Raw genomic sequence first — 14,190 nt, forward strand, 5'->3', positions numbered from 1 at the left:
GGCTATGACTGCTGTTGTTTTCACATTCGGCTACTCACTGCACATGCACAAGCCACTCTGTTTGCGTGGTCCAAGCTTCCTGGGACCTGGGACATGTCTCAGAAGGACGGGGGGTGAGCCTCCACTCAACTTGCTGTGGCGATCTCACCTGAAGTGGGGGAACGGGTACCTGTCAAAATCATAAACCTGCTTCCCCCCAAAAAAATTATGTTCCAAATGTGGAGTAGAAAGAGTGGTACTTCCCCTTTTGGGTGAAGTTCCATTTTAAGGTACAAAAATGTATAACCCAGAAGGTTATGGTGAGAATGGGCTAAAGAACCAGTGGTGTTCTTTTTGGTTCCTTTAGTCTATGTTCACAATAACGAATTGTGTTAGATTTTCTAGATAAGGATGCAAAAGTGATAGGTACATTATATTTATTGAGGTTAATGCTTTTTGTGAAATGCAACTAAGAAGTCAGCTTTTCACTGTAACTAAATGTTTCTCTTGTAAACACTGCTGCAAGATACGCAAGATAAAACATAACAATACGAAATTGAATACTGGCATTTATTAACTGCATCAGCAAGGAAGAACAGCAGCACCATTTCTGAATAGGTATAAAATCTGGCAGTAAACATGGATAGTGATTGAAGATTTGCTAGTTTTTCTTTGCATTTTCAGGTAATGCACACATTAACACTGGAAAACATGTAACCTTTCCTTCTTGTTAACTTCTGCTATCATGTAATATCATCCTCATCCTATATATCCTGGAACTCTTCTAATATTATTATATTCTAAAGTATGGGTATGTCATTTTTATAATACATACTGTAGGTATTTCTAATTACTACTAAAGTGATAATGTCAATGAAAGGCGATATTACAGGTGATGGTATCACCCAGAACCATTTATACAGATAATATTTACATCAATTTATACATATATTAATTTTAATTGTGCAGTATATAGTAATCAAACAAAGCCCTCTGTATTAAATAGAAGGTGGCTATCGTAAGAGAGGTGGAAATCTTGTTGGGCCGTATTGTGCTTAAAAACCAAACATTACAAAACTGTGCTTTGGTTTGGTGAATAAAAACACTCAGCCCCCTTATTCTCACCTCTGCTGTTCCTACAAAAGTGGGTCATCATGCCTATGTTCTGCAAGAGTCATTGTCCACCCCTAAGAGAACCAATTGTTTACATGATATTATCAGTGATAGTCAGTCAGGTGGTGTTCAAAGTACCAAACGTAGCATGAATGTTGGAAATTCCAGACCCAATTGTGGAGGACAAGGAATGCCTAACAAGTGTAAAAGCATGCTGAAGGCATTTTCAGCACATTTTCATTGTTGAGTGGAATTTTGCTACAATAAATTTTGGGTGAAAATGGATATATACTATGTGACATAATTACTCACTTAATTTCCAAAGAGTAACACCATTTATTATAAACTTACTCCTGTTTGCTAAGTGAGTGCATAGAATATTTTTTGTAGTTTTTCTCGTGTGCACAAGGTACAGACACACAGGTTCACTCACATCAATTATACAGTATTCATCTGTATTCAGAATAGCACAGGATTCAAATTTTTAATTATATAAAAACAATCATTGAAGACATTCACCCTAACATCTGAGAACTATTCCATATATTGTCATTTTACATATTTCTTTTGCTGGGAACCTCTCACTTTAGATTATATCTGGAACACAATGAACATTGAGTATATCACCATATATATTAACACACAGATTAACAACGAGGCATAGAACTAATTCATGCTTTCCATTTTCAAAGATTGTTACACCGATTTAAAAACATTTTTTATATTATATAAAGTGAACAGTCTTTGTTGGAGCACGGAGATATTCACAAAGACGGAGCCCTGACAGATAAAAAGTTTCTTTATCATAGGAGGTGGTAGCTTAAATCTTCACTAGAGTACATATTCCACCTAAGAGGATTGAGTTGAAGCAGCATTTGTCTGTTCAGTCTTTGTCAAGTCTTTCTGCCAGTCCTCCGAGTCTTCACAAAGCTTTCGTCTCCAATCCATTAGCTCTTGTAATGCAGCGCTCTCATTCTCAGATAGCCTTAATTGATGAATAACCTGGAAAAGAAAAATCCAGTTTAGCTTTTTACTTAACCAAGTCTACTATGTTACAATATCTGTATTTAATCTAAGAAGATTGACTATGCAAAGTTCTAATAGACCAAAAGAAAACAGACCAGACAACTTTACAACTTTTGATGTGGGTGTTGACTGTTCTTCCTCTTTTGTAAAAGCGATTTCAAAGCCTTAATGTAGCCTTAATGTAGGATCCCCCCTCACCTCTCTTATACTTACCTGAGCTTGATGTTGATCCAGCACTGTACACGAGAGCAGCAGCTCTCTCCGCTCTCTCCCTTCCCAATGAAGAGGGGTGGGTGGTTAAGCAAAGTCACACTGTCTCTGTCAATGGATGCAAGCAGAGGGGCTCAGGAGCAATCCTGCATGAGTAACCCTCTTAGCAAGTGGCTTGCTAGGGGGGTACTTAGAAGGGGAGGAGCCAGGAGTGCTAGTGGGGGACCTCAGAAGATGAGGATCAGGACTGCTTTGTGCAAAAATAAAAGAATAAAGGTTTAATATCACTTTAAATGCTTTTTTGATTTTAGGGGTACCCAGAGATATGAGAGTTTTTTTCTTGAGCCTATAATTATGTCTACATTCATCAGCAGACATTCCTGACAAGCCACTGCACATGGCCAAAAGTGTTTATTCTTCTTCCCTCCAAGGCAAATATTGGCAGGGGTTTTCTGCCTGTTCCTCCCTAGCCATCACATATGTGTTTGTGATTTTTAAACCTTTCAGAAATGTTAGTCCACAAAAATAAATCTTAAGATGTCACAATATACAGAAAACAGTATAATTAATTAAATGACAGTCTATGAGCTATAGACAAGTGACTTTTACTAGGCTGAGATGCATTCATCAGCTTGCTGCAGTCAGGCAGAAGAAATTACTCTTCCCAGTTATAAGACTGCAACATAGTAACTTTGTAGTAAGAGACAAGGGTAGACAGCAGTTGGAGCTGATCTCTTTCAGACGTGAACAGAGCCAAGAACTACGCAAGCACAGGATTTACATGATTGTGTCATCTCTGAGCCAACATCTCAGTGCAGGAAGTAGATGCCGACTTTGGATAATGCTTGAACAAAGATATCCCTATCTTTCTAGTGGGAAAAAAAGACATTGTCAGGGGAGAGCTGTGATCTCTGTGAAAGGTAATGAATACCTGGAAGTGTTACACTTACAACATATTATTTAGTATGCATGTTTATAACATTAAAAAACATATCTGATGCTAGGTCAATTTTAAAGATTTTATTGTAGTATAGAGCCAGCTTAACTCTCTGCAAATTGCTGAGCAGTATGGATGATCAGAGTAATTTCAGTGCGAAGATTTTGCCTAGTGCTGTAAAATATGGTGTCACCCCTCCACCCCAATAATTTTTTACCCCATAAAACACACACTACATATATATATACTGCATATATATATATATATATATATATATATATATATATATATACAGTTGCAAGAAAAAGTATGTGAACCCCTTGGGATTACGTGGAATTTTGCATGAATTGGGCATAAAATGTGCTCTGAACGTCATCTAAGTCACAACAATAGAAGAACACAGTCTGCTGAACATAATACTACACAAACATTAGATGTTGCCATGGTTTAATTGCACATAACATGTAAACATTCACAGTGCAGGGAGGAAAAAGTATGTGTACCTTTGGACTTAATAACTGGTTGACCCTCCTTTGACAGCAATAACCTCAACCAAACGTTTCCTGTAGTTGCAGATCAGACCTGCACAACGATCTGGAGTAATTTTGGACCACTCCTCTTCACAAAACTGTTTCAGTGTAGCAATATTCTTGGGTTGTCTGGTGTGAATCGCTCTCTTAAGGTCATGTCACAGCATTTCAATCAGGTTGAGGTCAGGACTCTGACTGGGCCACTCCAGAAGGCGTATTCTGTGCTGTTCTAGCCATTATGTTGTTGAATTACTTATATGCTTTGGGTCATTGTCCTATTGCATCACCCATCCTCTGCGGAGCTTCAGTTGGCGGACAGATGGTCGTACGTTTTCCTGCAAAATGTCTTGATAAACTCTGGAATTCATTTTCCCATCAATGACAACAATCCGTCCAGGCCCTGAGGCAGCGAAGCAGCCCCAAACCATGATGCTCCCTCCGCCATGTTTTACAGTGGGGATGAGGTTTTGATGTTGGTGTGCTGTGCCTTTTTTTCTCCACACATAGTGTTGTGTGTTCTTCCCAAACAACTCAATCTTGGTTTCATCTGTCCACAGTATATTTTGCCAGTAGTGCTGTGGAACATCCAGGTGCTCTTTTGCAAACTTCAAACGTGCTGCAATATTCTTTTTGGACAGCAATGGCTTCCTCCGTGGTGTCCTCCCATGTACTCCATTCTTGTTTAATGTTTTCCTTATTGTAGATGTGTCAACAAAAATGTTAGCATGTGCCAGAGATTTCTGTAGGTCTTTAGCTGACACTCTGGGATTCTTCTTTACCTCATGCAGTATTCTGCGCTGCGCTCTTGCAGTCATTTTTACAGGATGACCACGCCTAGGGAGAGTAGCAACATTGCTAAACTTTCTCCATTTGTAGACAGTCTGTCTTACCGTAGACACATGAACATCAAGGCTTTTGGAGATACTTTTGTAACCCTTTCCAGCTTCATGCAAGTCAACAATTCTTGATCGTAGGTCTTCTGAGAGCTCTTTTCTGTGAGGCATGGTTCACATCAGACAGTGCTTTTTGAAACCAGTAAACCCAAAACAGGTGTGTGTTTTTAAGGGCAGGACAGCTGTCAGCAACACATCCAATATCATCACACTGATTGGAGTCAAGGTTGGCTCACTCCTGGCTCCAATTAGCTCTGGGAGAAGTCATTAAGCTAGGGCCTCATATACTTTTTCCTCCCTGCACTGTGAATATTTACATGTTATGTGCAATTAAACCATGGCAACATCTAATGTGTGTGTAGTATTATGTTCAGCAGACTGTGTTCTTCTATTGTTGTGACTTAGATGACGTTCAGAGCACATTTTATGCCCAATTCATGCAAAACTCCACGTAATCCCAAGGGGTTCACATACTTTTTCTTGCAACTGTATATATATATGGGCAAGTTTCAGGCCGGCAGTGCACATGTGCACCCGCAAACCAGCCCCTGTAAATGATAGTCAGTGCCGGCACGCCAATCTGTGCAATGTCACAGATTAGGGTGACCAGGGCCAGTTATAGACTATTTTGTGCCCTAGGCAAGACCAGCTAGTAGCACCCCCAAAATGAATTACTATTTCCACCAGCAAGGGCCTTGGCTACAGACTGTCCACATACAATGATCCCCCCAATCTACAAACTGACCCCCATATACACTGATTTCACCCCCAGTCTATAGACTGACCCCATATACACTGATTCCCCCACAGACTGACCCTGATGACTGCTGGTACTTCTATCTCAGCTACCAGCAGATATAAACAACAATACAGATAATAATGATGGTGATGTACATGATGGTGATGCACATTCCCAGCCTCTTCTCTGTGTGTCACTTCTCATCATCTTAACCCATTGACCTCCCACTGCTCCAGCAGCCGTGCCATGTCTGCATTATTGTACCCCTAGATGTCCATCTGCTTCCTTATGTTCTCCTTAGTAGCCACCAGTACACATCACATAGATACACAGAAACCACACACACCAAGCATTGACATGTATGAATGGGCTGCCCTATGTGCAACATGCAGAAATGTGTGTAAATCAACCACATAAAATCGTGAGTGGGAAAACATGTACCCACTATTTGAAGTGTGAATGGGGCATTGAAGCACCTTTAAGCTTCTTACACATGGCCTCAAAGGTCATACAGTGTTCATGGAGCGTATACAGCCAGTGTAGAGTATGATCTTCCATTGCATTGAATTCCATGGTTGCACATCTGTATACACGTGTAAATTCATGCAAGTGCTGTCATAGTCCCTCTTATAGCAGTGTATCTATTACAATGGGAGGCTATACGCTGCACACGGGCTCCCATATGCCAGCTATTTAGACTCTGTATGCCGTCATGCGGTCATGTGCAGCCATATACTGTTGTGAACATTGCTTTTCATATTTTAACTGCTATGAAAAGAGAGATCTGTTATTCATGATGAATGGGGGAGCCAGTTCACACTAATAATTTCTATGAATTTTTATACAGCACAAATTCTGATGCACAGTATGTTATGTTTGTACACAATGTGCTATTATGAATAAATAACAATCATGTGTAACTTCTAGCTTGAAGAAGACAACAGAACAGCATGACTCCATTTAAATTAATACAATCATTAATTACAATACATTGTTTTACAGCCAAAACTTGATACAAAGACACAAAGCTCTTTATAATCTAAAATATGCAAGAACTAATAAGTGGTGAAAAACCTGAAACAAAATAAGTATATTACCTTTCAAGGAAATAGAATGCAAATGTAAAGCCATATATGTAACAGAGATCTTCTGAAATGTTCTTCCATTAACATACACATTTGGATTGATTATGTATATGGCTATGAAGGAGAGAATTGAGAACACGAGGCTTTGCCTAATATTAGCTTATCTTAAAAAGAACTGTCACCTTGCCCCTTCAGGGCACACAAATACTTACATTGCCAGTGATCCCCTGTTGCTTATTTCTGTCACAGCTAGCAATAATACTCTGTGATTGGGTCTAGGAAACATTTGTGAGGCCCAAGCACTGTCACCTGACAGAAGAAACAATGTGGCTTTTAGTGCCAGCTTTGACAGGTGAAATGAGCGTTGGGAGTGCACTGGTTAGGTGAGTATCTCTTGGTTGGGGTGGAGATGGAGGGACTTTGCAAATACACCCCAAATGGCTGAATTGCCAGTGTCTCAATAACATTTCAGAATAAAATAATTATAACAGAGACTGTTCTCCAACAAATTGGTCACCTAGTATGTTTTGGATTATTGTTGGGGCCCACAGATATGGGAATTTTGACCTAATCTAGGAAAAAATGATCAGACCTATTAAAAAAAAAGTTAACTGAAAGCTAAAAATAACCGTCTTGATAGGATGGATAAATAAAGAGGAATAGAATGGTAGAAAGAACCTTTATTCAGGACATGTTACAAAAAATGATTTCCAATTCTGGGCATGTAGACCAGACCATGTAGGCCAAGTGACCTTTGTAGAAGGGGAGGATGATCTAATCAGGCTTGATTGCAAGCAGCCTGAAAAAGAATCATATTCAGGTATTTCTTTTTAATATTATCTATTTATGATTGCCAGTGAGATGTCGCCTCCTCGCTGCCTCATTGCTAGCGGGTGAGATTTGGCAGTATTCAGGTTGAGGGAGGGAGTGATTCCACAGAGGAAACTCTGCCACTAGTGATGTGTCCCTAGCAGCAGAGTCAACAATGTCACATCATTCTGAGACTGATCATAGATATGCAAAATCTCATCAAGATCAACCACCGGTGTGAATTCTGTCCATTCTCGTTTGACTCAGAACAGGTCCATAACCTGTCACTATCCTCTCTCTAGCTCAGCAGATAGCTATTAGATGAGTTGTATTAAAATGTATTTGTCCTCATTTCTGAAAATAAAGGTGGAATGTGCAGCACACATACTTTAGAGATGGTTTACATGTCCCAATCATTATCTGACTGCCACAAGCAATACTTGTATTGACTTCATCGCTTGCACAGCTTGAACATCAAATGTCCACCTGAAGTCATGTAAACTCTATTCACTTGAAAAACAATGATGTATAATATACAACCAGGAATACAAAATAAACCTTTCTGAAGAATACATTTTTCTATTGAAAAATCTTTCATCAAATTTCCAGAGGAGACTAAACCATAAACAACAATCTATACCTCATTGTATTGCTAAGCAATCCAATATTCTTAAGGTCATATACACTATATTGCCAAAAGTATTGAGACACCCCTCCAAATCATAGGATTCAGGTGTTCCAATCACCTCCATGGCCACAGGTGTATATTATGAAGCACCTAGGCATGCAGACTGCTTCTACAAACATTTGTGAAAGAATGGATTGCTCTCAGGAGCTCAGAGAATTCAAGCGTGTTACCTTGATAGGTTGCCACCTGTGCAATAAGTCCATACGTGAAATTTCCTTACTATATAGTCAACTGTTTTTGGTATTATAACAACGTGGAAGCAACTGGGAACAAGAGCAACTCAGCAATGAAGTGGTAGGCCATGTAAAATAACAGTGTAGGGTCAGCGCATGCTGAAGTACACAATGTGCAAAAGTCGTCAACTGTCTGCAGAGTCAATAGCTAAAGACCTCCAAACTTCATGTGGACTTCAGATTAGCACAACAACAGTGCGCAGAGATATTCAATGGGGTTCCATGGCCAAGCATCTGCATCCAAGTTTTACATCAACAAGTGCAATGCAAAGTGTCCGATGCAATGTTGTAAAGCATGCCGCCACTGGATTCAAGAGCAGTGGAGATATGTTCCCTGAAATGGCGAATCACACTTCGTTGTCTGGTAATTCAATGAAATATGTCTGGGTTTGGTGGGTGCCAGGAGAATGGTACTTGCCTGACTGCATTGTGCCAAGTGTAGAGTTGTTTTTCAGGGGTTAGGCTTAGCCCCTTAGATCCAGTAAAGATCGCTCCTAAGGCATCAGCATAGCAAGACATTTTGGACAATTTTATGTTCCCAACTTTGTGGGAACAGTTTGGGGATGGCCTCTTCCTGTTCCAACATGACTGCACACCAGTGCACAAAGCAAGGTCCACAAAGACATGGATGAGCGAGTTTGGAGTGCAGGAACTTGACTTGCCTGCACAGAGTCCTGACATCAACCCAGTAGAACACCTTTGGGATGAATTAGAGTGGAGACTGCGAGCCAGGCCTTTTTGTCCAACATCAGTGCCTCACCTCACAAATGTGCTTCTGGAAGAATGGTCAAACATTCCCATAGACACACTGCTAAACCTTGTGGACAGCCTTCCCAGAAGTGTTGAAGCTGTTATAGCTAGTGTGGCTAATGTGTAAGGTAAAGTCTACGGGCTTGGAAAAATTCATATATAAATGGATAGAAAACTGGCTAAAAGATCATATTCAAAGAGTAGTGGTTAATGATTCATACTCTGAATGATCTGGGGTCATCAGTGGTGTACCCCAAGGTTCAGTGTTGGGACCCTTACTTTTTAATATATTTATAAACGATATAGGGTCTGAGATTAAAAATCCCATTTCAGTCTTTGCAGATGACACCAAGCTGTACAGTGGAATAAAGTCCTTACAGGATGCCTCCAATATACAAGCCGACCTCAATGCACTGTGTAATTGGGCAACTATGTGGCAAATGAGGTTTAATGTTGATAAATGTAAGGTTATGCACTTGGGGGCTAAGAATATGCATGCATCATACATATTGGGGGGGGGGTAAAACTGGAGGGGGGGGATCAATGGTGGAGAAGGATCTGGGAGTTCTGGTAGATCACAAGCTTAATATTGGCATGCAATGCCAAGCTGCAGATTCTACAGCGAGCAAAATCCTCTCTTGTATTTAAAGAGGTATAGACTCCAGAGAGAGATATCATATTACCCCTGTACAAATCATTAGTAAGACCTCATCTGGAATATGCAGTTCAGTTTTGGGCACCAATTTACAAAAAGAACATTGGGGAATTGGAGAAAGTACAGAGAAGGGCAACTAAACTGATACGAGGCATGGAAGAGCTCAGCTATGAGGAAAGATTAGAGGAACTGAATTTATTCTCTCTTGAGAAGAGGAGATTTAGGGAGGATATGATCACCATTTATAAATAGATCAGTGGTTCATATAGTGAACTCGGTGTAGAGCTATTCACCCTGAGGTCATCACAGAGGACAAGGGGGCACTCTACGTCTGGAGGAAAAGAAATTTAATCTCCAAACATGGAAAGGTTTCTTCACAGTAAGAGCTGTGAAAATGTGGAATAGTCTCCCTCAAGAGTTGGTCCTGGCAAGCTCAGTGGATTGCTTAAAAAATGGTCTGGATTGTTTCTTAGATACACAGAATATAACTGGATACAAACATTTATAGGTAAAGTTGATCCAGGGAATATCCGATTGCCTCTCGGGGGATCAGGAAGGAATTTTTTTCCCACCAGGAGCAAATTGGATCATGCTTTGCTGTTTTTTTTTGCCTTCCTCTGGATCAACTGTGGGTATAGTAATATAACTTTTTTTTACTATGGTTGAACTGGATGGACTTTTGTCTTTTTTCAGCCAGACTAATTATGTACTATAGCAACTGCAAAGGGTGGGCCAACTCAATCTTGAACCCTACGGACTAAGACTAGGATGCCATTAAAGTTCATGTGTAAAGGCAGTCATCCCATTACTTTTGGCAATATGGTGTACACAAACAAAGTTTAGGCAGATGGCTGTAAAACCTACTGAAAAGTTATTGAATGGTATTAGTATTTAGAAGGAATCAATAAACTCCTTGTATCTAGTGTGCCTGGTGGGAATGAAACCCAGAACACTGGAGTTACAAAATCAACTTGATCAGCCCAATAACAAGACCGTGCAAGATCATGTGAGGGATAGGAACTTGAATGAGTTTATGTCCCAACATCAACCAGATACCAAAAACATAATAGCAGTCATTCCCTAACCTACTTTTTCTTCTCATCTCAAGTTGAAAAACTAAATAATACCACCATATATACCCAGTAAGCCACATTCAGGCAAGTCCATATGTATACAAAGACAAAACCCCCAGTTTAGATACAGGCAAATGAAGAAAATTGTGGCATCTGTAGCTTTGTTTATTAAATTGTACTTTAATGTCAGCTCTTTTCCTTTTTTACTATAAAATAGTTATTCTTTAGAACCCTAAGGTGATTTTTTTATGCACACCCCCCTCTGAAGTCCCATTATTTTGAGAAACCCAGCAAATATATGTTTATTTGTTTTAATAAATTGTTACAACATCATTACCACTGTAAAATATCAACAAGAAAATATTCCTTTTTTTTTTTACTTTCAAAAAGTAATGAAGCATCATAAACTATAGTTGTAGCAAATTACACTGGCAGGAAGTTTAACCTCTTAAAACATATTGTAAACCACTAATAGAAAAGTAAACATGACTTTTTTATATTTGATCTTATATCATTATTTTTTTGTCAATGAAGAATATTAAAAAACTATCATTTTCTTAGAGAAGACAGGCAGAAGCTTTCAATTGCTTTTTCTAGACAGAATTAAACAAACCATATGTTCCTAATCATGCTTAGATACCACAATTAGATTGCATTTTGTTACATTAATTAAGCATGTATAAAATAAACATCAGAGAATGACTCTATAGAGAGTTATTTCATGCTCTAAAGAATGTGCCTGAAGATATATGGTTGTCTTCCAGGCTTCCATCAGCACTATAAATATAATGAATGTTTTATTGACTATTTTGGCAGTACAGATACACAGTGGACAATTTATTTATTTTGTCATGCTGTAGTTTTTATCTATATCTCATATAGCGCTTTTTAAAATAGGAAGTAATGAAAATGTTAAAAAGCTTCAATAACCCACAGCTAAATGGGCACAGTAAGGTACCTTAAAGAGAAAACCAGAGCACTATGAGTTAGCTAAAAAGACAGCACACTAGAAATCTCCTAGTTTCCTTCCTCCATTTGTTTGAAGTTCCCAGCTATCAACAAAAGATGAGTCATGGTGTTACTCATTCTGTTGTCTGTCTGTGAAGGTTCTCATTTATCCAGGTAATGGTATAGCTGGTAGCAGTTAGTCACATTCAACTAGGCTTCTTTTGTAATGTTGATGATATTTCAGAGCTTTTTCAAGCCACTTTTTTTGTTCCAGTGACAGTCAGGACGAAATCCCAGCATTTACTATATTTCCACACAGAAGCACAGACACCTCAAACTCAATCAACATGGAATGTGAATATATTGATTGTCCAGGTGTGAATATTCTGGACCCAGTGTTCCAGTTATATATTCCTATCCTTGGTGTCAGTTGTTTTGAATTGCTGTCAAATCGCCAAGGTAGAGATGTTAAAACAGCATTATATGTGGAAGACAAATGTGTTGAAAGCTCCCACCCCTGTTCAGGGATGGTTATACCAGTTTGACGTAGATGGCTTTTTAAATTTCTCTTTCTAACTAGTTGTCCACTCTGTCATAGAAATAATGTCCTTTTTCTGTAAAAATTAACCTCCACTTCCATGAGTGACTTAAATTTCCTCCATTCCTGCCCCGGGTGCAATGCAAAATGGTGGTTAAAGATTTATATGTTTGTTTTGTTTCATCTTTTATGTGTTTTTTGCTATCCCTGTCCCTTGCCACCATTCTTCCCTAAATGAAAATAGAGTGTCTCTGCTCTTGCAGCTTCCTGGGATTAGCCAATCACATATTCTAGGAGGCTTTAGAAGTAGTGAATCATAGCGGCTGGTGGGCAGAGTTGGCATGCATCATAATGGGCCAGCTGCTTAAACCTAGAATAGACGGCCAGGTCAAGATGCCCGAGGAGAACCAAGCCAACACTGGATCCACTGGGCAATAGAGTGTTAAAAATAAAAAATGCAAGAGGGAGGGGTGAAGACTACTGAGTTCTGACATGTAGAATTTGCCAGCTGATTGTGACTAACTACTACTAGCTTTTTTCTTGTCTGTTAATTGCAGCCTGAGTTACTAAGCCTGTGAACAAAGGGCTTATTTCAATAGTTTGTAAATGGAGATAAACATTTGAAAATAAACATATAGCTATACCTGCTGACTGAATAAATACTATGTAGTATTTGTATGCAATAGTTACTATGTACCTAGATTAAAAAAAAAAAAAATATATATATATATATATATATACATATATATATATATACAGTGGGGATCGAAAGTTTGGGCACCCCAGCTAAAAATTTGTATTAATGTGCATAAAGAAGCCAAGGAAAGATGGAAAAATCTCCAAAAGGCATCAAATTACATATTAGACATTCTTATAATATGTCAACAAAAGTTAGATTTTATTTCCATCATTTACACTTTCAAAATAGCAGAAAACAAAAAAATGGCGTCTGCAAAAGTTTGGGCACCCTGCAGAATTTATAGCATGCACTGCCCCCTTTGGCAAGCATCACAGCTTGTAAACGCTTTTTGTAGCCAGCCACGAGTCTTTCAATTCTTGTTTGAGGTATCTTTGCCCATTCTTCCTTACAAAAGTCTTCCAGTTCTTTGAGATTTCTGGGCTGTCTATCACGCACTGCTCTTTTAAGGTCTATCCATAGATTTTCAATTATGTTGAGGTCAGGAGATTGTGAAGGCCATGGCAAAACCTTCAGTTTACGCCTCTTGATGTAATCCCCCGTGGATTTTGAGGTGTGTTTAGGATCATTATCCATTTGTAGAAGCCATCCTCTCTTTAACTTCAGCTTTTTCACAGATGGCATCAAGTTACCATCCAAAATTTGCTGAAATTTTATTTAATCCATTTTTCCTTCTACTCGTGAGATGTTCCCTGTGCCACTGGCTGCAACACAACACCAAAGCATGATTGATCCAACCCCATGCTTAACAGTTGGACAGAGGTTCTTTTCATTAAATTCTGTGCCCCTTCTTCTCCAAACGTACCTTTGCTCATTCCGGCCAAAAAGTTCAATTTTAACCTCATTGTTCCACAGAACTTGTTTCCAAAATGCATCAGGCTTGTCTATATGTTCATTTGCAAAGTTCAAACGATGATTTTTGTGGTGAGGACGTAGAAGAGGTTTTCTTCTGATGACTCTTCCATGAAGACCATATTTGTACAAGTATCTCTTTATAGTGGAATAATGTACCACAACTCCAGTGTCTGCCAGATCTTTCTGGAGGGATCGTGCAGTCAAACGTGGGTTTTGAATTGTTTTTCTCACAATCCTGCGAGCTGTTCTGTCTGATATTTTTCTTGGTCTTCCAGATCTTGCTTTAACTTCCACTGTTCCTGATGACTGCCATTTCTTAATTACATTCCGAACAGAGGATATTGACATCTGAAAACGCTTTGCTATCTTCTTATAGCCTTCTCCAGCTTTGTGAGCGTCAACTATTTTCAGTTTCAGTTTTCTAGACAACT

At 39.0% G+C, this 14,190-nt stretch overlaps 1 protein-coding gene across 3 annotated transcripts in view; it reads right to left on the reverse strand.

Moving 5' to 3' along the window:
• Positions 1-535: 535 nt before the first annotated feature.
• Positions 536-14,190, reverse strand: part of MYO16 (myosin XVI) — a 468,341-nt gene continuing 454,686 nt past the window's right edge. For all 3 annotated transcript variants that reach the window (XM_089693597.1, XM_089693596.1, XM_089693595.1), the window contains exon 35: positions 536-2,094. In XM_089693597.1, the coding sequence (XP_089549723.1) occupies positions 1,942-2,094 (153 nt within the window). In that variant the 3' untranslated portion in view covers positions 536-1,941. The remainder of the gene's footprint in view (positions 2,095-14,190) is intronic.

This window comes from Staurois parvus, unplaced genomic scaffold (genome assembly GCF_062004578.1).
Source record: "Staurois parvus isolate SC_StPar_1 unplaced genomic scaffold, SC_StPar_1.0 ptg000634l, whole genome shotgun sequence".
NCBI lineage: Eukaryota > Metazoa > Chordata > Amphibia > Anura > Ranidae > Staurois > Staurois parvus.